Source organism: Somniosus microcephalus, chromosome 6, assembly GCF_052327205.1.
Source record: "Somniosus microcephalus isolate GS21.2 chromosome 6, FLI_Smic_1.0, whole genome shotgun sequence".
In the NCBI taxonomy this organism is placed as follows: Eukaryota; Metazoa; Chordata; class Chondrichthyes; order Squaliformes; family Somniosidae; genus Somniosus; species Somniosus microcephalus.
The window spans coordinates 196,771,354-196,796,902 of record NC_140992.1 but is presented as its reverse complement, the minus strand read 5'-3'; the positions used below and the strand labels follow the sequence as shown (position 1 = coordinate 196,796,902).

Here is a 25,549-nt window from a genome sequence, read left to right as displayed (position 1 = left end):
GCAGTTGGTTCTCGGGCCCCTCTTTCCTGTCTAATGTCAACACAGAGGAGACTCCTGAGTCCAATCCCTTCACCCTTGTGGAGCCTGAAGCTGATACCGAGATTCGGCCTGAAGTTACGACCCTGGTCACCAAAGCCTCAGAATCTCAGTTGGGCTCACAAAGCTTCGAGCGATTCTCAAGCTGGAGAACACTCTGCCGAACCACAGCCCGACTCATTCATGTAGCAGCATCCTTCAAGGGGAATTCGGACAACATAGAACGCAAAGGATGGAAATGTTCTAAAGAAGTATCCAGCACAAGTGAGCCATCACAAGCCAAAGGTGTGATCATTCGCTCTGTCCAGCATGATGTCTTCAAGGAGGAATTCAAATGTCTTGAAGAGGGACAGACATTCCCCAAGCAAAGAGGAGAGTATTTGTCCACCCTACAGAGCCGTAGGAAATGGACAGAAGACAAGCCAAACGTCAAAGTGAGAGACGTTGTCTTGCTGAAAGACAGCCAAGCACGCAGAAATGAATGGCCAGTGGGCCTGGTTGTCAAAACTCTGCCGACCAGGGACAAGAGGGTCCGCAAGGTGGAGGTGAAGATTGTCAAGGAGGGGCCTATCAAAGTGTTTCTGAGGCCAGTCTCAGAGATCCTCCTTTCTGAAGTAACCTAGAGAACGAACTCTGAGTATGTTGCAGCCAATGGACGTTTTCTTCAGGTTTATTTTGTATCTGTAGTGGTACAATGGAATTGTACCAAGCGGGGAGTGTGCTGCCTCTCCCTCTAACTTAACCTTACTGTATGTATTTAACTTACTTATATATGTATAACCTACCTGTTGGGGCCGTTGCCCCTTTAACTTACCTTTTAGGGCCATTGCCCCTTTAAGACGCGCCTTAGCGTGCTGACGTCACGTCACGTACAACGTAGCGTGCTGACGTCACGGCACGTACGACGTGACGTGCGTGAGGCGGCTGCCGGCCCGACTCGGCCTTCCAGAAAGGCTGCCGGCACAGCCCGGCCTAGCGTCTTTGGCCGCATCTACCAGCCGCCGGGAGCGACGCGATCTTCCGCTCCCGCGGCAAGCATCGGCTCAGCCTGGCCTCCAGCTCCCGCTCCCGACTTCGGCCTCCACGGCCAGAAACGCGACCACGCGCATCACGTGACGCCCCAAGCGCGGACAACGCTACCGAGCGTGATGAGGTCATCACGCTCCCCACAGGACTGCTACGTAGTCCTCGTGGAGCCCTCGCTGGGACACAGACCTACACCACGGTGCTCCTACAGCAGCACAGGCTCTGGGCAGTTGTATGGTCCCCATGCTTGAGTCTTGGAAATTGTTTGTCTGTAAGTATTTTAGAATGCTATGGATGATTAATGTGCACTGTATGTTGTAGAAAATGTTTAGTTGTAACTTTTCTCTGCCTAGCTGATTAACTAGTAGCTGTATTTTCATACACTATGTACAGGGCTAATTTAAAGAGAATGCCTCCCAGTTTACTAAATGTACTGTGTTGCTCAGGCGTACCTAAATCTGTGTATACATATCAGTTATGCGCCTGTATACTAATGTGTGCTTCCATTTCTGTGTTGTATTTCAGTTTTACAATTAGAATCGTTCAGTAAAGCGTTACAAGAAAAGTCAAGCCTTGTGATTTTATTGGAAGATATCGAGTTGTTCGCTATCTGTCTAGCTCTGCATAGAAGCGCGTTGCGAGGGCAGAACACTGTTGCTAAGCAACAGGGTTTGTTGATTCACACGGAGCTTCTCAGTTCTGTATGTTTAAACATCAACTCTGGTATGTCCGGCACTTTTGATGTTACGGCACCAGCTCGGTCCCGTCAGTGCCGGATATCAGAAAGTTTCCTGTAAGTGATCTAGACGAGGGAACTAGATGTAATATCTCAAAGTTTGCAGACGACACAAAGCTGGGTGGGCGTATGTACTGTGAGGAGGATGCAGAGAAACTCCAGTATGATTTGGACAGGTTGGGTGATGTGGATAAATGCAAGGTTATCCACTTCGGTGGCAAAAACAGGAAGACAGATTATTATCTGAACGGCAATAGATTGGAAAAAGGGGAAGTGCAACGACACCTGGGTGTCCTTGTGCACCAGTCGCTGAAGGTAAGCATGCAGGTGCAGCAGGCGGTTAAGAAGGCAAATGGTATGTTGACCTTCATAGCGCGAGGATTCGAGTACAGGAGCAAAGGTGTCTTGCTGCAGTTATACAGGGCCTTGGTGAGACCACACCTTGAGTATTGTGTGCAGTTTTGGTCACCTTATCTGAGGAAGGATGTTCTTGCCATGGAGAGAGTGCAGCGAAGATTCACCAGACTGATACCTGGAATGGCAGGAATGATGTATGAGGAGAGATTGGGTCGATTAGGCTTATATTCGCTAGAGTTTAGAAGAATGAGAGGGGATCTCATTGAAACTTATAAAATTCTAACAGGAGTAGACAGACTAGATGCAGGAAGGATGTTCCCGATGGCGGGGGAGTCCAGAACCAGGGGTCACAGTCTAAGGATAAGGGGTAAGCCATTTAGGACTGAGATGAGGAGGAATTTCTTCACCCAGAGAGTGGTGAACCTGTGGAATTCTCTACCACACAAGGCAGTTGAGGCCAATTCATTAAATATATTCAAGAAGGAGTTAGATATATTTCTTAAGGCTAAAGGGATCAAGGGATGTGGGGAGAAAGCAGGGACAGGGTAGTGAATTTGGATGATCAGCCATGATCTCATTAAATGGCGGAACAGGCACGAGGGGCCGAATGGCCTACTCCTATCTTCTATGTTTCTAAAGCCACTCTAATATGCAAAAGCACTTCTCACCTCCATCTCAGAAGAGAAGCAGAACAATGAACCCACTAGTCTAGCCAGCCGCAGAAGAGCCGGTTTTTCTCAACACAAAGACCAAAGATATGTCCCAGACTTAGGGCAATTAGTCCAATCACAGAATACTCATGGGTCCGATGATGACCCATCACTAATTAAGCACCGGAGTGCTTAAAAACAAAAGGATTTTAAAGATTGGCGGGAAAGACAAGGGTAGCCAGACTCCTATAAAGATAGATCCTTTTCCACCATTCTTTCTCTCTCTTGCTCCCGCTCCACCAAGATCGACCTAACAAGAAGTACCAGAGGAAGAAGCCGCTGAGCGGTGTGATCGAGACCGACTGTGTGTGGTGCTGAGCATGGTCTCGAGTGTCCCAAGCCGGTAACCCGATATCCCAGGTGAGTCGGGTGAACTGTAAGGGCTCAGAGTTTTTCTCAGAAGTGAAGTTTTTGGACTATTCCGGGGTGGAAGCTTCGTTTGGTTCAGCCAGGCGAAGGGGCTTATGCGACTGGGTAATTCGTTGGTAGGGGTGGAGTTAGAGTCCACCATAGCAACAAGGGAATTACTGCATGTTATAGTCCCCAGTTGTGTACTGTATGTATGTTGTTTGTCACCTGGATCTTATTCTCCACAGAAACAGTGATTTTGTTTAGTAGTGCATGTTATAGCCAGTGTATGTTAGACCAAATAAATATAAGTCTGATTTTTCACCGAAGCATTCCTGTCCGTGACTTATTCCATTTACACTCTGAATTATAATTCCCGGGTATAGAACTTACGTAAGGCAGGGGCGATTCGAACCGTCCATCTAGCAATTGGGCTAGGATCAAAACCGCTTACACTTACCCAGTCCGGCCTACTGTGACTCTAATATTATGCCTTATTTGCTGCACCATTGGGCATGCTGTTCTGAGAAGTTGGCCATCACACAGCCAGTTGTTCTTAACTGTTTAATCTGACCAAATCTTTAGACCACCACAACTTGCATTTATATAGCTGTCATGTGCAAGAAATGTCTCTGAATGCTTTACAGTAATGAGCAAAGGAATATAATAAAGACCAAGCACTTGGCAACAAGAGAATGAGGGGCTGGGGCAGAAAGTTCAGTTGAAAGGATACAAAAAAAAGGACAGATCAAAAAAGGCATGGGTAAGTGGAACTATCCGCCCGCAGAGGCCCTTCTCCAGGGCAGGCGTCCGACCTGTCAAGAGCATTCTTGACAGATCAGAAATGCTGGTTTTCAGCACATGTGTTTGGCATGCCTGAAACTGGCTTTCTGATGTCCCTATGGGTGTGTGCACAGCCCGTACACACCCGTAGGGATCGGAAGATACAGCCCAATAACTCCTCTGCCCTTTGTGATCCAGAGTCAACCTACCACCTCCTCCACAATGACACACATTCCCATGCCCTTATCACTTCTATGTGTCATTGATGTTTAATATGCGGCTGGGAACAGATAGCAGGGATGCAGCAAGGTCGAATATTAAACATCAATGACACATAGAAGTGATAAGGGCATGGGAATGTGTGTGTTCTCAGCACTTCAGTAGAGCAGTGTCTAAACACTCCTGTTTCCCAGGAGATAAGGGTACAAATTAAAAACCAACATTATACGAAGTTTCAGAACACATGAATCAATGTGGCCTTGCAATTACCCGGCCTGTTTGACAGAGAAGGATAAGACATGTTTCTCAAACTATAAACAAGGCCTGTAGCGAGGAAAAGATAACAGAAATGCGGGAGTAGAATTACAGTCCACATCTGTGGCTAGCATGGTCAGGGGTTACCCGAGTTCAAGGGAGGTGGGCCCGACAGTTGAAGGATGGGCCCGACAGTTGAGTGACTAACCACATAAACCAATAAAGAGCAACTGTTATGACACTGTTTGTACGTATATGCCCCATTCTGTAGTAAGTGGGCGTTGCTTATAGAACTGTATAACTTGAATGAATCACTGTTTATCCCGTGAGTGCATCTCTTGTTTGAGGAAGCAGGATGACTCTCCCGTGTGCACACGTATTCTCTTAGTTGTTTAACAAATTCTGTATTTGTCTTCAATTCCGTCTCCGTCTCGAGTTTCTCCTCCAAATTCAAATCTAACACTGCTAATCCATGTCCTCAGGCAGAAAACTCCTCTGCAATGTTCCCTCTCAGCTGCACGTGTGCGCAGCCACGCAGTAATCTGCAAAATCCCGTGCAGGTCGCTCACTAGCTTTTACATTAAATTTCTGCGCATGCGCGGTATTTCCAAAGAGACCGTGCATCGAAAGAAACAGGCCTCGCCGAACAAAGCGCAGCTAACAGGGAACACTGTTCCTCTGTACAATTAACGAACGGAAATGATGATGCTTCAAAATTTTCCCCCTTTGTTAAATTCACTAATGCCAGGTCTCACCTGGAATAAAATACTTGCCATGATTGCAACTATAAAATGGCTAACAAGCAAAAAAAAATGAACCAACTCACTTATTGCTAATGCTTATCAATTCATTTTAAGTAAAATCCTCAGATCATGCAATGTGTTAAATGCAGGCGAATGGTTCTTATCTAATGATATTACATCTTTTGTTACATTTTGTAAAGAAAAAATTGTCAGGGGGGAAGAAATATGGCCCCAAACCTCCAAAAATCTTCTGTTGTTCAGTGAAAGCAACTCACTATGACAACATATTCTGAAAAAGGAACCCCCAACACCAAGTCATATCCAAAAACTAGCAATGCATTTTGTAGAATTCAAGTGTACATACCATCGTCTAAAGTTTTCTCATTGGTCCAATTTGTCCGCTCTTTCACATTTTTGAAGTGAGGATGTTTTTCACTGAGTCCCGTATCAAACACCGCGACTTTTACACCAGTACCTGGCAAGATAATTAAAATCAAACTGAAAATCTGCACAGTGCTGGCCAGTTCCAGTGAAGGGTCGTACTCATAAACATTAACCTTTTTGCTTCAAACACTGACTGACCCATTTTGCACATCCAATAATTTTTTCGTTTTATTTAAAATTCCCAGCAATTATGGCCTCAACACAGCAGTTACAATGCTACTATTAGTGACATCTTTATGGAGGCTTCAGTCACATCAATCAACTAGTCTGCTTCTCTGCACCAGTCATCTGTCCATAGGTTATGTTAGGATACACAGTGATACACATGACTATAATACGAATAGTTTGGAATCACCACTAAATTTTAAATCATGCTACATCTTAGATAAGTGATACCTTACTGGTGATGGAAGGGAGAAAGAGGGAAGGAGTATTTCCTGTGGCAGCTGCCTGCGATGGGTATATAACTTAGCATAGCCTTTTTATTTTGCACAAACTCCAAGTTACTGTAATAACAATCTGAAGACGGGGCCCGGTTCCAGAGCACAGTGAAGAGAGACTCCCCCTTTGTAGGGGGTGGTGTGTCGTGCCCAGCCAGCTTCGCCTCTGACTGTCCCTTTTGAGCGGTTCGAATCACTCCCACACCCCTGGGCTCTAGACACTGGACTTAGGTACAGGCGGCGATACAGAAAATCGAGTAGACAAGTGGTTTGGTGCAAGAAAACCAACATTTTATTAAAAGCAGAATAGAACAATCTTATGAAAATTACTGGTATGAAAATTACAGGCATAAACAATTACACTTGTATGGGAATGGGGAACACACGGCACATCGAGGGAAAACAACTACATTAAACAATCCCCTTATCCTTATCCCACCCCCTATACCTAACTAGATTGAGGGGCCAGGAATTCATGCTCACCGATCCAAAACCGGTTGCTTAAACGGTTATGAGTTTTGAGGTCCGCTCCCGCTGTCCTTTGGGGTACCCCGTCGCCACGTGGTCTCAGGGCGCGGCGCTGAAGTTATTGATGCGAAACACCCTCCCTTTTCCTCAGCTACCGTCATCGTCTCGTCGCGATGGGTTTTCGTCTTCTCCCTCGGGCGGTCGTCAGCGGTAATGTTACGGTCGGGGTCGATTGGCAGTCTTTATCGTGTAAAAGATTTTACTACCTATGCTTCGAACGCTAGTTTATTCATCACGGGCGCTGCCATCCACTCTTCGAACGCCTGCTTATTCGCACTGTTCATGCATGCAACGCCAGCTTATAACTAGGCGTTTGGTTTTTCCCAATGAGTCTTTCGCTGCCCTTCTCTGCTTTTATCAGTTTACCACCTTCTTCGTCTCGTCTGCCCGTTTGTGGCCTGTGTGGTTTTGAACTCGGGTCTTGTTCTCCTCCCGCATTTGGCCCCGGTGTAATGGGCGTCCTTTGTTGTTGAGCGGCGCGGGGAGCGAGAAGAGAGCCCGCCACGAGGCCAGGGTGCGAGTACGAGCGGCAGCAGGCCGAGTCCACAAGCAAGAGATCAGAGAGCTAAGCGAAGCGTGATTACCACTCCTTATCTTCAACTCCTTATCTGCGCGCCAAATCAGGTCAGTCCATTGTCTTACCTTTTGGGGGGGGGGGGGGGGGCTTGTTTAAATGATTACAACCATTTACTTTAACGACTTTTGGAGTGGTTGTCTCTGGGTCTAATGGCCCCAATGTCCTGGTTGTTTGTCATGGATAAGACTTAATTGTCCCCATCCTGACTTGATGGCTGCTGTGAGCGGTTACCGATTAAATATGCAGAAACCTAATGGCCTCGATTCTAGACCCATTCTAGCTTGATTTGTTTCAAGTCGAATGAATGCGTATTCTCTGTTTACTTTGTCTGGCTGGCTCCAGAGAGTCCTTTTTCACAGATTCCTGCATTTTAAGTTTCGTCTCCGGGCCTGCTTGTCTGCAGACCTTGCTTTAAAAATCCTGTCGGTTTGGTCACGAGGCTGCAGAAGCCATTTTGGGTACCCTGGTTTTAATAACTTGTCCAAACAGGGCCCCTTGATCCATAATTTGGGGAGTGCGGGAATTTTGAGAACCCTGCACTTACACCTTTCAGGGAATCACACTCCACTTTCCCCCCCCCAGAGGCAGCTCTGCTCCTATCTATGATTCCAGACTTGTGCTACAACTTTAGACACAGTGCAAAGTGTGACCACAGTGCTACTGTGTAGTATAAATGCAGTCCATGTCTGGCAGGTATTACTCAAGTCACCTCAAGAGAAACAAATGCAAGCCCAACAAGCAAGCAGTCAGAGGGGAAATTGTGCTAACTGTTCTGTCATTTTAGACCTAGTCAGTTAATAACTACACAAGTACTCTATATGCTCCTTGATGTTAACCTTAGGATGGTAATAATAATGTTATCATCGATAAGTAATGTTTGTTCCCAGATTTCTGTAACTGAGAGTAAACTTGCAGGGAACATAAAAACTGACTGTAAAAGCTTTTATAGATATGTGAAGAGAAAAAGATTGGTGAAGTCAAGCGTAGGTCCCTTGCAGTCAGAATCAGGGGAATTTATAATGGGGAACAAAGAAATGGCAGACCAATTAAATATATATTTTGCTTCTGTCTTCACAAAGGAGGACACAAATAACCTCCCAGAGATGTCAGGGGACATAGGGTCTGATGAAAGGGAGGAACTGAAAGAAATCAGTATTTGTAGTGAAATGGTGTTGGGGAAATTGATGGGATTGAAGGCCGATAAATCCCCAGGGCCTGATAATCTACATCCTAGGGTACTTAAAGGAAGTGGCCCTAGAAATAGTAGATGCATTGCTGGTCATCTTCCAACATTCGATGGAAACTGGAACAGTACCCATGGATTGGAGGGTAGCTAATGTTACCCCACTATTCAAAAAAGGTGGTAGAGAGAAAACGGGGAATTACAGACCGGTAAGCCTGACATCGGTAGTGGGGAAAATGCTAGAGTCCATTATAAAAAATGCAATAGCAGAGCACTTGGAAAACAGTGACAGGATCGGACAAAGTCAACATGGATTTACAAAGGGTAAATCGTGCTTGACTAATCTACTGGAATTTTTTGAGGATGTAACTGGTAAAATAGATAAGGGAGAACCAGTGGATGTGGTGTATTTGGACTTTCAGAAGGCTTTCAATAAGGTCCCGCATAAGAGATTAGCGTGTAAAGTTAAGGCACATGGGATTGGGGGCAAGGTACTGACTTGGATAGAGAACTGGTTGGCAGACAGAAAGCAAAGAGTTGGAATAAACGGGTCTTTTTCCGAGTGGCAGGCAATGACTAGTGGGGTACCGCAGGGATCGGTCATTGGAACCCAACTATTCACAATATACTGTATATTAATGATCTAGACAAGGGAACTAGATGTAATATCTCCAAATTTGCAGACGACACAAAGCTGGGTGGGCGTGTGTGCTGTGAGGAGGATGCCAAGAAACTCCAGGATGATTTGGACAGGTTGGGCGACTGGGCAGAAGCATGGCAGATGCAATATAACGTGGATAAATGCGAGGTTATCCACTTTGGTAGCAAAAACAGGAAGGCAGATTATTATCTGAATGGCAATAGATTGGGAGAAGGGGAAGTGCAACAAGACCTGGGACCTTGCGCACCAGTCGCTGAAGGTAAGCATGCAGGTGCAGCAGGCGGTTAAGAAGGCAAATGGTATGTTGGCCTTCGTAGCAAGAGGGTTTGAGTACAGGAACAAGGATGTCTTGCTGCAATTGTACAGGGCCTTGGTGAGACCACATCTTGAGTATTGTGTGCAGTTTTGGCCACCTTATCTGAGGAAGGATGTTCTTGCCATGGAAGGAGTTCAGCGAAGATTCACCAGACTGATACCTGGGATGGCAGGAATGACGTATGAGGAGAGATTGGGTCGATTGGGCTTGTACTCGCTGAAGTTTAGAAGAATGAGAGGGGATCGCATTGAAACTTATAAAATTCTGACAGGACTGGACAGACTAGATGCAGGAAGAATGTTCCCGATGGTCAGGGAGTCCAGAACCAGGGGTCACAGTCTAAGGATAAGGGGTAGGCCATTTAGGACAGAAATGGAGGAGGAATTTCTTCACCCAGGAGAGTGGTGAACCTGTGTAATTCTCTACCACAGAAGGTAGTAGAGGCCAAGTCATTAAATATATTCAAGAAGGAGTTGGATATATTTCTCAAGGCTAAAGGGATCAAGGGGTATGGGGAGAAAGCAGGGACCGGGTACTGAATTTGAATGATCAGCCATGATCGCATTGAATGGCGGAGCAGGCACGAGGGGCCAAACGGCCGACTCCTGCTCCTAGCTTCTATGTTTCTATGTTAACTTCATCTCTGATGACTCTGGCAAAGAGCAAGTTAACCAATTCAGTAATGTAACTGTTTATATACATTGGACTGGATAATGAAAGGATAGCTAAATTTTAGGCATTTTATGAACGAGAGAGATGGATGGCAAGTCTCCAGCCAATTCTCAAATGTGGACATCAAGAGGCTAAAGATTCATCTGATACGCTTTCACTAATATTCCTTACATGGTTCACGGTTTTAACATTCTCCAAGCATCCTTACAACTGCATCCATTCTAACTGTGGTGTGGAAATGCCGGTGTTGGACTGGGGTGGACAGCCGGACCTGCTGTGATTTCCAGCAAAGAAAATGTTTTTTGTCTGTTTTGTTTTTCATACAGACCCCAGCATCTGCACCATTTTACCCCCTGTGACCCCCACCTCATTGTTCTTTGATGTAATGTTTGCCTGACTGACCTGTTTGGACACCATTCACACCTTTGATTGCTGTGATTATCTCTCTGCCGAGGTGTGATAAATGGCAGTTAGAAAGATTACCTGTAATCATCTGGCATTATTCTCTGACTATATAATGTGTGTCTATAGGCATCACTCCACTTCACCTGACGAAGGAGCAGCGCTCCGAAAGCTTGTGATTTCAAATAAAACCGTTGGACTATAACCTGGTGTTGTGTGACTTCATTCTAACTGTATTCATTCTTGCTGGCAAACATCTTGGGATATTTTTCTTTATTAAAAAGACATTAGAAATGCAACTTCTTGTGGTTGCCATGGTTATTCTCATCTGGCAGCGACATGGGACAGGTCCGCACAGGTTCAGAGGCTGGGTAGCCAGGAGTACAGGATTAAAAGCTGTCAAGCAGCACAGTTTGGGGCTGTAACTGGAAAGTAGTAAGATTTCTGCTTAGAGTCAAGAGTTTACATATGTTATAGTTCATGGGACCATATTCATTGCCAGGAAAGCCCAAGTAAACATTACCAACTCTGGAAACCTAGAACTCCAGTCCTAGGCCCTAGAGAAAGGGGCAGGCCTGTGCAAAAGAAAATTGTTCACTGGATTTCCAAGGTAAAATAGGTAGGTTTGTGGCCAAATTTAATGATTTGTGAATGCATGCTTTAAGTTATAATTTAATGTTTGTATAGTTAGTTGTTTGAAAAGCAACATGACCACCGAAAGAAACTGGTGCAAAGATCTGAACAATTGGTGGGTTTCATGGTACTTGTTAGTTTATGAATGGTAGCTTTGGAAAAAGGGTGTCTCGATTCCTCTGATTTGTGCTGGTTACTTGTTAGCTGACTGGTAGTTTTTGCCACCTGCCTAGTGAATGGAATTGCTGTTAATTATGTGTGAACCTATCAGCACAATTAACCGAACAGACTGGTTATTTGATTTATTTCTCCCCCAACCCACCCAACACTGAAGAGGTGTGATACTACAAACGCTAGCCCCAAGACATCAAATTATCTGAATAAAACCACAACAGATAACCAGATGGAACTTTAATGCAAAGGTGATAAATATCTGGACTACTCTGCCAAGCAAAATTGTAGAGACATGGGCAGGGCATTCAAAAGATAGTCAAATGCTAGGTTCGGATGGTTCTTAAATTCAAGAGACAACTGAGCCGGTATATTCAGGAACTTCACATATCTTCAGCCAGTCTCCATGTAGCAGAAACTCCCAACTATGCAGAGGAAAAATGACTGTACAGTGCTACGAGCTGCCCATGAGAGGCAGGAGTGGGGATGAAAGACATCATGTCTTCAAGTGCACAGAACATGAGCATAAAGCCCCATGTCCAAACTCTTGATTTTGGATATAAAATTAGTTACAGCTACAGTGGAACATGCAAAGATGTAAGATTATTTAGCAGATAGATAGGCTAAACTGGTTTCACAGCATTTTGGGTTCCACAATCTACGCAGCAAATTAATGCTGACTAACTTACAGCTTTTAAGATCATTCCTTTGTCTGTGTTCAACATATGAAGGGAAGATAACATATTACAAAAATCCAACTAGTAAGCTATAGAATGCCCTTCGTACAATCATACAAGAAAAATGTATTTTTGTGCTAAACACTGATTAAGATGGAGAGAACAAATTATTGTGTATTCCAAAGAACAGCCATACAAACAGATTTTTTCTCTAACATGGAGATTCCAAACAAGTTTCTTGGTCCACCAACAGATAATAAAATCTAGAATGCAAAATATACTTTTTAAAAAAAAAAGTAACCAGGTTTTATGTGAATCACTTTAGCAGGTTTCTAAGAAGACACTTAATGTCACTTTTAATAGCATATTTTAGCAAAAATGTTCTTCCCAAAAAGTATGGGTCAAGCATCTTTAAGCAGAATAACAATTTCGTCCACTTATTAGTCAGATTCATAATGAGCAAAGGCAGTTTTACAAAACATTGGAATAATCAGTGGCACATCACGAATTGTGACTTTTTACTGATGGACCCATAAACAATTTCGTATTATAAAGATCACAGTAGGGACGTTTTATGCAGTTGTTTCATAACTGCATAAAATCATACCATAATCAGTGCATTTTATATTAGAGGTCATAGCACTGCACAAGCGGTCTCTCTGAATTTGATTCATGAAAAATAGTTCTAGAGTACTGATGAAAAGTAGGTGCCAGCAAAAGGGTGACCAAACCCAACAATGCAAGGTTCCTGGTTGCCCTTTCAGCTGCATTCACAATCATTAACTCAGGTTATGATAATGCTGTATGGGTTAAATCACTCTTCAAGGATCAAATCAAGTCATCAGCACCACATAAAACTTATTTTAAAAGCCAAGACCAAAAGGCCAATCAAAGCCAGTTTTAGATCAGGCTTCTCAAAGCATGTATAATGAGTTCCTGTGAACGCAACCAAGTGTTGTACATTTATTAGTTTCAAATATTGATCTATTCAAATCCTTAGTATTATGAAGATAGTGACTTGCAGAGCGAGAACAACTCATTAAAATGCATTTCCATCACGGCTGTTCTAACTTGGGAGATTTACATTGCAAAAGTTCAGTGAGAGTCATCAACATCTATAAAATGAGTTCTAATTTATTGCTGCGCTCCAGAAAGTTAAATGATGGTGCTCCAATTTTGAGCACCATAAGGAACAGCCAGTCAAAAAGAACTGATAGCAAAATACTGCAGATGCTGGAAATCCGAAATAACAGAAAATGCTTGAAAAACTAATCTAGAGCCGTCTTTTGTCTCCACTAGTCCTATCACCATCTCGTCTCGTTTTGAATACCTCTTAATGTCCCTTCTCTTTTGTTCTCTCCCAGCCTGGCCTCTTAATCTATTTCATTTCCTGTGCTTCTTTAGTCTTGACAAAGGGTTGTCACCCGAAACGTTAACTATTTTCTCTCCACGGATATTGCCTGGCCTGCTGAGTTTTTCCAGCATTTTCTGTTGTTATTTCAAAAAGAACTGATGCCTCCTTTCAGCTCTTTCCAATTACACAATGCTGTTATCAAACATCACAGACTGTTCATCCAGTTACATGACATTACCATCTGGAGTCCCATACATACCTGTATGCCCCATCTGCCACAATACATCCGCTTGCAGGGTCTGAGCTACCTGCCGAGGGATGGCCCTCAATAGGCGTCGGCTTGAATGCCTGCCTGTAGCATGCCAGAATCCAGAGCCCAGGGAGAGGCTGGTTCTCCTCAGAGGTCTTGAAGACTGCCACTTCTGTGTCCATCGACTATCATTGCATGGAGCAGCCGAGTCTGCTGCAACAGAAAAGAAAATACTTTTAAAGTCTAGTACTGCAGGGAACAAGAAACATCACTTTCACCGGATTGGCTAATGATGTGTCAGTCATGTTTTGGGGTTTTTTTTAAAAACTTATTCTCCACAGAAAAGGTTTGAAAAAGAATGACTTTTAATTGTGTTTTAAAGCAAAGTGGGGAAACTGATCAAAAAACAGAAAACGTGACAATGTTGCAGCATTCAGGCATAGATTAACAGGGTTCCTAGTCATCATCACAGCAGTGTGTACCATCAGGATGCACTGCAGCAACTCGCCAAGGCTTCTCTAACAGCACCTCCCAACTCCCTGACTACTACTACCTAGATGGATAAGGGCAGCTGACGCATGGGAACACCACCATCTGCAAGTTCCACCTACAAGTCACACACCATCCCCACTTGGAAATATAATGCCATTCATTCATTGTCGCTGGCTCAAAATCCTGGAACTCCCTAACAGCACTGAGGGAGCACCTTCACCACACGGACTCGAGCGTTTAAGGCAGCAGCTCACCACCACCTTCTCAAGGGCAATTAGGGATGGGCAATAAATGTTGGCCTTGCCAGCGATGCCCACATCCCGTAAATGAATACATTTTTAAAAAGATCAGTAATGAGACATGGTTTCCTTACCTATACAAAAAAAGTTTCCAGAGGGGGGCAAAAAGTGTTCAACTACATTATATTACAATCCATGAGCAGGAGCACCTCAACGCCAGAGAATGTGGAAGTGTCTCCAAATGCACAGATAATACCCAAACGTTTGCCCATTCTTCATACATTGTGGCCCATCTCTTCATATATTTTTACCCCAACAAACCACACTTAAAAGCTCAAATCAAGTTTGTAGGCAGACTATAGTCGCAAGCTTGGTATAACGTGCTGCACTTTGCAGTTGTAGGATGTACGATAGTCCACATGGCAAATTCCTGATCTTATGTAGACCGGTGGGGTTAGTGTCATCATTCAGCACACCCGGTGCCAGAAAAAAAAGTTAGAAATGGGTCCACCACCTTGCACTTTCAGCTGGCAGAAAAGATGGCAAGTCGAGTGAGAAAGTAGTTTGCTGAAGATGGGCAAACAGAATATATAATTTTTATTAAAAAAATTGCACTATCCACAATTTGCACTCGCATATTAAAAGCATTATTCTGACACATCATAAATCACTGGTCCTTTTCATTGTATTTTATGTGCTATTACACACCATACCTGGTCTCGCTGCTCTGGGTACACATCAAGATTCTAATCTGGAACATTTAGCCACAAAGAGCATATCACTGACAACAGTGCACACATTGATCTAAAAGTAACTTTTTTTTTTTTTTTTTTTAAATTGCAGGTTAATCGCAAATGAAGAACTGCAAGTTCCACACCCAAATGATAAAAGTCCACCTCTTCATCAAATCCTTGGACACTAATTTTCAAACAATGGAAACCATCAGTGTGGAAAACAGAAAGGTCCCCTTAAAATGAGGCCGCTAACACAAGATTTCCAACACAATATAAAACTAAACTTGGGAGCTACCAAAAAGCTTATGCTATTTACATATATCTCCCTTTTCAGGTCTCAGTGTCAAAGCAGACAATCTGCAGCTAGACTCAATCGGCCTCTTGAAACAGCCAACAGAAGATGCACAGGAGGCACCCAGTGAAAACTGGGCATATAATTCCCATGGGGAGTCACCAGAGGCCACAAAGAGGAAGCAAAAAGCAGGTACTGTATTGTACATCAGAGGCCGATTAGTTGAATTCAGAACAGATGGCATGCCTACTGCTTTCTGGTACAGGATGATGTTCAATTTGCAGTCTAGAGTGTTGAAGTTCATTGACACTTTTGTCACTAGAACTGCTCCACTCTGCAGGTAGTTGCAGATGGTATCTGCACACAAAAGTTCAAATAAAGAGAATCTTTAGATTATGTTTTTCTCTTGCCAAACATGTGCAGTGTGCGCTACATTTTGACGCATGTCCTGCAAAGGGAACACGTTTCTCAATCTCACAGCAGTTTCAAGTAAACGGTTAACCATGTACTGTTGATGGCTGAAGTTGCAGTTAGTCATATAGCACAAGGCAATGGGCAGCTTTCTGATAGTGTATAGCAGCTATGGGGAGATTGATCTGAAGATTACAGCTCTACCACGAGTCAGTGACTCTCAGGTCCCTGCTAAAATATCAAAACTGGCCGGGGTAATTCCTGAGAAAAGAAAACACATGCGCGAAATACACAAAAATGCACAATACACTTCTGTAGTAACAGATTCCAATTCCAATTGTTTGATTCCAAGATCACTATAAGCACTATTTTTTTTGATATAAATAAAAGTTACCTGGAAAATTAAAACACTAAACCATAATTTTAAGTCAGCTGTGTTTTCTAGAATTGAAACAGAAAAAAATTCCTACAACTTTTCCTTCAGTCCAGGATTTTATGATGTATCCTGAAAGCTGCTAGTAAAAACTTGCGCATCATTTGCAAGTCTGCTTGTTTACACAATTTTTGTCATTTATCAAAACAAAACTTTGGAAGCTACGGTTTAGTTTCAATTTAATTTTTAAATGGATCATTGGGATGCTCAGTTTTGAATACGGGAAATAAATCAGCTGATACTTGAACACACAAGGGCTGAAAATTCCAAATCAGTGTGGGAGCCAGAGTCCATCGCATGGAGCATGGCACACAGAATTCATGGAATCACTAATTCAGTAAAGCAGGTAGTATATGTACTCCATTTCCATCAAAGGTCATTGGACCACAACACAGAATAATCAAAAAGACAAGCACATGACCACCCATGCCAAAACTATCCACAAAGACTGAATCACGGCTCAAGTATGCGGTGAGTCAGGCTCACAATGAAGATATTGGTAGGAGATGAAGTGCTTCCCCATGGCAACGGTAAATAGATAAAGACTATCAGGCATACTTGGGAGGTGGTCATCCTTTCAGCTAGGAAATAGTGCATGATTTGCAAGAAGATAAAAGATGGACCAAATGAAAATGCACAGTTCCAACCTTTTAAAATGCAGCATAAAGTATAAAGTTCAATGGGCACAGATGCTTTTTGGAGCTGCTCACTTTCACCATCATAGGGAATCAAGGGATATGGGGATAGTGCGAGAAGGTAGAGTTGAGGTAGAAGATCAGCCATGATCTTATTGAATGGCGGAGCAAGCTCGAGGGGCCATATGGCCTACTCCTGCTCCTAATTCTTATGATCTTATGATCATCTTCGCAAATAGCGGTGACATTTGCCATTCTACATTACTGCTTTCATATTTCCACAAGACTAAGGCCTCACATAATCCACAATTCCAGATGTGAGTACGAGAGACATTCTGCTCATGGGTTTGTCCTACAAAAGAAAAGCATCACATTCAAAATATTTCAAGATTTTATCTGTGGTAATGTTACACAAACTAAGGCAATAAAGGATGCAGACAACGGCAAACCGACTTCATCAGACCAGGTGCAGTACAATATAAAAGGAAAAGCCTCTTCAGGCACAAGCATCAGTTACAGCCCTCAGCCCACATTACAGCAGCTCCTCAATGCTAATAGTTTTTTTTTAAAGATACATTTTCATTAAAGACTAACTCAAAGTCAAAACTAATTTTGGACAAGATTTTATAGCTTGGCGTGTAATAAATCGTTGTCCTGTCCTTTTAGCCATTCCCACCAGATAAATCTGCTCAAATTAGAAAATGCATTGTTTGACCAGACTACTTAAAAACACAGAATCTAGCCCATTTCAAATAAAATTCCCCACTATATTGCTGAATCCAAGATGGATTAATGTAAAGTATAAACAGCAATGGTCCCCACTGAGACCTACAGCACCTTATTCAGAACCTCCCCTCCCCCACCCTGCTATAATTCGCCTAACAAGCACACCTTTAAAACAAAAATCCAAACTTTTTTTTTTTTTTTTTAATAAACAAAAAGGGTGCTGCTGTGCAATATACAGGCCTTAAACTCTTGCCAGCCTCAGCACTGTTTAGTACTTGCACCATCCAGCTGGCACAAAGCAACAGACACAGAATGAGGTTTGGTTTATTTCAGTATCACTAGAGATACAAGATCAGATGTTTTGGGTCTTTTGGTGTATCAAATCCGATTGTCCTCCTGCACTTGGTACAATTATGGTAGATTATAACAGAAATAGGGAAGCTTAGACGAACCTGCAATACCAGGATTGGACAATTGCATGATAAGGAAAAACGGATCAATCAATAAATTAACTTGCAAATTGATCACAAAAGGATTTGTAGAAAGCAGAAGAAAAAAATGATAAACACAACAGACATCAGACTGATTCTTCAATGGTGGTGTTAACAATAGAAAGTAAATCTATTGGCAAAGTTAATTAAATTTTTTCCATGACCACAAATTAAACGCTCACCACAGTTTGCAGTTATTTGACCAACGTCGGTCGTGTTTCTCGTGAAGCTCCACAGACTCCAGCTGTGAATTCCACTCACCTGGTTCTGTATATTCAAACTGCTTGTAAACAGTAAGGAGGAGGGCACTTCTTGTAACAACATTTTGATGACACCAAGGCGACTGTCCAGGTGATAAATACAAGAGAGACAGAGCACCGAAAACAATGCTCAGCCCATTAAATACATGAGCTTCAGAATGGAAGTTTAATGCGGTTTATATTATAAATAATAAAGTCGGTAATCGGCACGGCCATTCCTGCAGAATAGCAAAGAGACTGGTAGAAGTAGGAGAAAGGGGAGGACAAATCGGAGGAGGAGCTTGGGTTTTGAAACCTGTAGATGAAAGGAAAGAATGAGATAGGTAAGGAGCTAAACAATTATTGTTTTGGTAATGAATTGGATAAAGTGAAACACATAACATGAACAAAGAATGTGTAGTCCATGAAGGAGAAACATAGAAGATAGGAGGAGTAGGCCATTCGGCCCCTCGAGCCTGCTCCGCCATTCAATGCGATCATGGCTGATCATCCAAATTCAGTACCCGGTCCCTGCTTTCTCCCCATACCCCTTGATCCCTTTAGCCTTGAGAAATATATCCAACTCCTTCTTGAATATATTTAATATGTATTGGCCTCTACTGCCTTCTGTGGTAGAGAATTCCACAGGTTCACCACTCTCTGGGTGAAGAAATTTCTCCTCATTTCTGTCTTAAATGGCCTACCCCTTATCCTTAGATTGTGGCCCCTGGTTCTGGACTCCCCGACCATCAGGAACATCCTTCCTGCATCTAGTCTGTCCAGTCCTGTCAGAATTTTATAAGTTTCAATGAGATCCCCTCTCATTCTTCTAAACTCCAGCGAGTACAAGCCCAATCATCCCAATCTCTCCTCATACGTCATTCCTGCCATCCCAGGTATCAGCCTGGTGAATCTTAGCTGAACGCCTTCCATGGCAAGAACATCCTTCCTCAGATAAGGCGACCAAAACTGCACACAATACTCAAGATGTGGTCTCACCAAGGCCCTGTATAACTGCAGCAAGACATCCTTGTTCCTGTACTCAAACCCTCTCGCTACGAAGGCCAACATACCATTTGCCTTTTTAACCGCCTGCTGCACCTGCATGCTTACCTTCAGCGACTGGTGCACAAGGGCACCCAGGTCTCGTTGCACTTCCCCTTCTCCCAATCTATTGCCATTCAGATAATAATCTGCCTTCCTGTTTTTGCCACCAGTGGATAACCTCGCATTTATCCACATTATATTGCATCTGCCATGCTTTTGCCCAATCACCCAACCTGTCCAAATCATACTGGAGTTTCTCGGCATCCTCCTCGCAGCACACACACCCACCCAGCTTTGTGTCGTCTGCAAATTTGGAGATATTACATCTAGTTCCCTTGTCTAGATCATTAATATATATTGTGAATAGCTGGGGCCCAAGGACCGATCCCTGCGGTACCCCACGAGGCACTGCCTGCCACTCGGAAAAAGACCCGTTTATTCCAACTCTTTGCTTTCTGTCTGCCAACCAGTTCTCTATTCAAGTCAATACCTTGCCCCCAATCCCATGTGCCTTAACTTTACACGCTGATCTCTTATGCGGTACCTTATTGAAAGCCTTCTGAAAGTCCAAATACACCACATCCACTGGTTCTCCCTTATCTATTTTACCAGTTACATCCTCAAAAAATTCCAGTAGATTAGTCAAGCACGATTTACCTTTTGTAAATCCATGTTGACTTTGTCCGATCCCGTCACTGTTTTCCAAGTGCTCTGCTATTACATCTTTTATAATGGACTCTAGCATTTTCCCCACTACCGATGTCAGGCTTACCGGTCTGTAATCCCCCGTTTTCTCTCTACCACCTTTTTTGAATAGTGGGGTAACATTAGCTACCCTCCAATCCATGGGTACTGTTCCAGATTCCATCGAATGCTGGAAGATGATCAGCAAAGCATCAACTATTTCTAGGGCCACTTCCTTAAGTACCCTAGGATGTAGATGATCAGGCCCTGGGGATTTATCAGCCTTCAATCCCATCAATTTCCCGAACACCATTTCCCTACAAATACTGATTTCTTTCAGTTCCTCCCTTTCATCAGACCCTATGTTCCCAGACATCTCTGGGAGGTTATTTGTGTCCTCCTTTGTGAAGACAGAACCAAAATATGTATTTAATTGGTCCGCCATTTCTTTGTTCCCCATTATAAATTCCCCTGATTCTGATCGCAAGGGACCTACGCTTGACTTCACCAATCTTTTTCTCTTCACATAACTATAAAAGCTTTTACAGTCAGTTTTTATGTTCCCTGCAAGTTTACTCTCATTCTATTTTCCCTTTCTTAATTAATCCCTTTGTCCTCCTTTGTTGAATCCTAAACTGCTCCCAATCCTCAGGTTTACTGCTTCTTCTGGCCAATTTATATGTCTTCTCCTTGGATCTTATGCTATCCCTAATTTCCCTCGTTAGCCACGGTTGAGTCACCTTTTTTGTTTTATTTTTATGCCAAACTGGGATGAACAAATTCTGTAGTTCATCCATGCGGTCTTTGAATGTTTGCCATTGCCTATCCACCGTCAACCCTTTGAGTGACATTCCCCAATCAATCCTACCCAACTCGCGCCTCAGACCATCGTAGTTTCCTTTATTTAAATTTAGGACCCTAGTCTCCGAGTCGACTACTTCATTCTCCATCTTAATGAAGAATTCGATCATATTATGATCGCTCCGACCCAAGGGGCCTCGTACAACAAGATTGCTAATTAATCCTTTCTCGTTACATAATACCCAGTCTAAGATGGCCTGATCTCTGGTTGGTTCCTTGACATATTGGTCCAGGAAACCATCCCTTAAACACTCCAGGAATTCCTCCTCCACAGTATTGTTACTGATTTGGTTAGCCCAATCTATATGTAAAGTCACCCATGATGACTGCTGTGCCCTTATTGCACGCTTCTCTAATTTCCCTTTTAATGCCATCCCCAACCTCCACATTACTGTTTGGAGGTCTATATACCATTCCCACTAACTCCATTGACAAATGAATTTCAATATAGATAAATATGAGGTGGTCCATTTGGTAGGAGGAATAAAGAGGCCACATACTCCTTGGAAAAAAGTCTAAATGGGGCAGAGGCGCAAAGGGTACAGATTCACAAATCATTAAAAGTAGCAACACAGGATAACAAAGCCATAAAAATGCAAACAAAGCATTGGGGTTTATTTCTAGAGCAATATAATCCAAAAGCAGAGAAGTTATGTTAAACTTGTAGAGCACCTTGGTTAGACCACGCTGCGAGTACTGAGCACAGATCTCGTTTCCAGATTACAAAAAGGGTATAAAAGCACTAGAGAAAGTGCATAAAAGATTTACAAGGATGATACCATCATTGAGAGGGTACAACTATCAGGAAAAACTGAAGAGGCTGGGGTTCATTTCTCGAGAAAAGAGAAGACTGAGATATGATCTAATAGAGGTCTTCAAAGTCATGAATGGGTTTGATAGGGTAGAAGTAGAGAAGATGTTTCCGTTTGTTGCTGGGGGGTGGTTGTCCAAAACAAGGGCCATAAATACAAGATAGTCACTAATAAATTCAATAATTCAGAACAAATTCTTTACTCAGTGGTAATAATGTGGAACTCGCTACCACAGGGAGTGGCTGAGGCGAATATCTTAGATGCATTTAAGGGGAAGCTCGATTAATATATACGAGGAATAGAAGGATATGATTATAGGATTAGAGGACGTAGGGGTAGGAGGCTCACGTGCAGCATAAATACTGGCATAGACCAGTTGGGCCGAATGTCCTGTGCTATAAATTCTATACCATTCTATGTCAAAAGCACCATCAGGCTTGGCAATATAGGTTTCTGTGTTGAGGACCAGAAAAGACTACCAGGCCCGGACATGCTTATTTCATCCCAGTTCAGTACTTGATGTTTTAACCTTACTGCAAAAGTGTTTTATTTTATTAGAACACCTCAGCTCCACCGCCTACTGTGCAAGGCCAGTACCTTTCCCTTTAGTTCACATTACTCCTGCACATTGCAATGCAGAAATTAGATTCAAGATCAAGACCGATGTCCCTACTGTACTATCACCCATGTACACCATTGGACATCTTGGAGAGATGTATGCTGGGCATCTTGGGGAGTTAAGGGTCAATAGTCAAACTTCTCTGTATCCTGCAGCATCAGGTTTTCCAATATAAATAGAATGGCTTTGAAAGCATAGCTCATCAGAAATCACAGAAACCCCACAGTGCAGATAGAGGCCATTTCGGCCCATCGAGCCTGCACCGACACATATCCCACCCGATCCCCGTAACCCCTACACCAACACATATCCCACCCTATCCCTGTAACCCCACGTATTTAATCCCCCTAACACTAAGGGTCTATTTATCATAGCCAATCAACCTAACCCGCACATCTTTGGACTGTGGGAGGAAACCGGAGCACCCAGAGAAAACCCACGCAAAACAGGGGGAGAATGTGCAAACTCCACACAGACAGTCGCCCGAGGCCGGATTCGAACCCGGGTCTCTGGCGCTGTGAGGCAACAGTGCTAACCACTATGCCACCGTGCTGCCAATATGTAAAAAGCTTGTGTAAAGAAACACATGACAGTAATGAAGTTAGCCATGAGTGATTAAAGTGTAACTTTAGAGTAATCAGTCTTTCAGATAAGACGTTAAACTGAGACACTGTCTGCTCTCTCAAGCGGACGTAAAAGATCCTATGGCATTATTTCGAAGAAGAGCAAGGGCGTTATCCCCGGTATCCTAGCCAATATTTATCTGTCAATCAACATCACAAACAAATGATCACATTGCAGTTTGTGGGAGCTAGCTGAGCACAATTTGGCTGCCGCGTTTCCTACATTACAACAGTGACTACACTTAAAAAAAAAAATAAAAAAAAAGTACTTAATTGGCTGTAAAGTGATTTGGGACGTCCGGTGGTCGTGAAAGGCACTATATAAATGCAAGTCTTTCTTAATAAACATGGGTCGGAGGTATCCATTAGCTATAGTATGGAAAGATAACAGTTGATAAAGCTTATTCTTCAGAGGTTAGTAACTGTTAATTCATGAAGTCTTGTTATGGGGAGCTTTAGAGTAAACAACTACAATTGTTTACATGAATAGTTTGTCTTCAAATGATTTAGGAATAGATGTCATGAAGTCTTAGCTATGACATTTACCTTTGATGTAGGCAAGACTGTGTATAAAGGAGCATGGGTTTCAGCATTTCTTTGGAGGGGCTCAAAAGAAACAGAAACCGAAAAGCCACTCTGTATACAGTTAGGCTGATCACCTGTATTGTGTATCAATAAATTTAGTGGAGCTAATTTACAGATCAAACGGGAAACTGTTCAACCTCCGTCGCCTCCAGTCCAGATCCAAGGTCGTCCCATCCTCTGTCGACGAATTACAGTATGCAGACGATGCTTGCGTCTGCGCTCACTCCGAGGTCGAACTCCAAACCATCGTCAACACCTTCACCGAAGTGTATGAGAGCATGGGCCTTACACTAAACATCCGTAAGACAAAGGTCCTCTACCAACCTGCCCCCGCCACACAGTGCTGCCCCCCCCCCCCCCAATTATCAAAATCCACGACAAGGCCTTGGACAACGTGGACCACTTCCCATACCTCGGGAGCCTACTGTCAACAAGGGCAGACATCGATGACGAAGTCCAACACCGCTTTCAGTGTTCCAGTGCAGCCTTCGGTCGCCTGAGGAAGAGTCTGTTTGAAGACCAGGACCTCAAACCCGGCACCAAGCTCATGGTGTACAGAGCAGCAGTGATACTCGCCCTACTGTATGCCTCAGAGACACAGACCATGTACAGCAGGCACCTCAAAGCACTGGAGAGGTACCACCAACACTGCCTCCGCAAGATCCTGCAAATCCATTGGCAGGATAGGCACACCAACGTCAGTGTTCTTGCTCAGGCCAACATCCCCAGCATCGAAGCTCTGACCACGCTCAAGCAGCTCCGATGGACGGGCCACATTGTCCGCATGCCCGCTATGAGACTCCCAAAACAAGCGCTCTACTTGGAACTCCGACACGGCAAAAGAGCCCCAGGTGGGCAGAGGAAACGTTTCAAGGACGCTGTCAAAGCCTCCTTGAAAAAGTGCAACATCCCCACCGACACCTGGGAATCCCTGGCCCAAGACCACACAAAGTGGAGGAGAAGCATCCGGGAAGGTGACGAACACCGAGTCTCTTCGCCGGGAGCAAGCGGAAGCCAAGTGCAGGCAGCGCACGTCAACCCAAGCACCCCACCCACCCACCCCTTCAACCACCGTCTGCCCCACCTGTGACAGAGACTGTAGGTCCCACATTGGACTAATCAGTCACCTGAGAATTCATTTTTAATGTGGAAGCAAGTCATCCTCGGTTCCAAGGGACTGCCTAAGAAGATTAGTATCAATAAAGTCTGTTCCGTATACTACACTACGAAGGCTCTCGTGCTTACTCGAAACATGTTGTTGTGAACCAAAGGAGGAAGGAGGTTGACTGCTAACATACACCAATGCAGTGCTGTAATTACTATCTTTTCAGTACCAGAAAAGGCACATTAACTTACGGTTGAAAGAAATATCAAACTGCTTAGCTTCCTCCGTGAATTTTGTTCTCCCTCCTCCTATGCTGCTAAAATGCTCATCTTTCACTTCTGACACATGGTTATACACCAGAAACATTAACCTGCCTTTTTTCTCTTTGTAGATGCGGATAGACCCGTGGAGTATTTCCAGAATTTTGTTTCATTTCAGATGTTCCAGCATTTACATTTCCCTTTTATTTTAAAAATAGTTGGAAACATTTTTCTCAGACAGCATGTGCTGCTACAAACATTTATACCTCCTCTGGAGCCATCATTTGTTTCTTTATTGTCCCATTACCTCCCTCTTTTTGCCTTGCACCATCATCCCTTTTGTCATTTAATCATTCCTGCCTTCCACCCCATCATAGACCTTCCTTTTTGTTCTTACCCCTAGCTTGGTACTTGCTTTTAACTGTTAAATCACTAACTTCTTCCAGTTCTGACGAAAGGCCATCGACCTGAAACGTCAACTGTTTTTCGCTCTCCACAGATGCTGTCCGACCTGCTGAGTATTTCCAGCACTTTGTTTTTATTTCAGATTTCCAACACCTGCAGTACTTTGCTTTAGTTCTAGTTAGAAGCATATTACTGATCGTGCTACAGGAAACTTTGGTTTATCCAGAGGTTAACTGTCCGGAATGCTTGATCCACCGGCAAAATTCAGGAGTCGGTTCAGTAAGTTTTTTTTCTTTTCGTTGCTTTTTTTTTCCACCAGTCAGGCTCTGCAAGGT

At 43.5% G+C, this 25,549-nt stretch overlaps 1 protein-coding gene across 2 annotated transcripts in view; it reads right to left on the bottom strand.

The window, feature by feature from the left end:
* Positions 1-25,549, bottom strand: part of mbtps1 (membrane-bound transcription factor peptidase, site 1) — a 188,768-nt gene that overhangs the window by 129,109 nt on the left and 34,110 nt on the right. For both annotated transcript variants that reach the window (XM_085991177.1, XM_085991178.1), the window contains exons 4-5: positions 13,531-13,734; positions 5,578-5,688 (exon numbers count right to left, since the gene is read on the bottom strand). In XM_085991177.1, the coding sequence (XP_085847303.1) occupies positions 5,578-5,688; positions 13,531-13,734 (315 nt within the window). The remainder of the gene's footprint in view (positions 1-5,577; positions 5,689-13,530; positions 13,735-25,549) is intronic.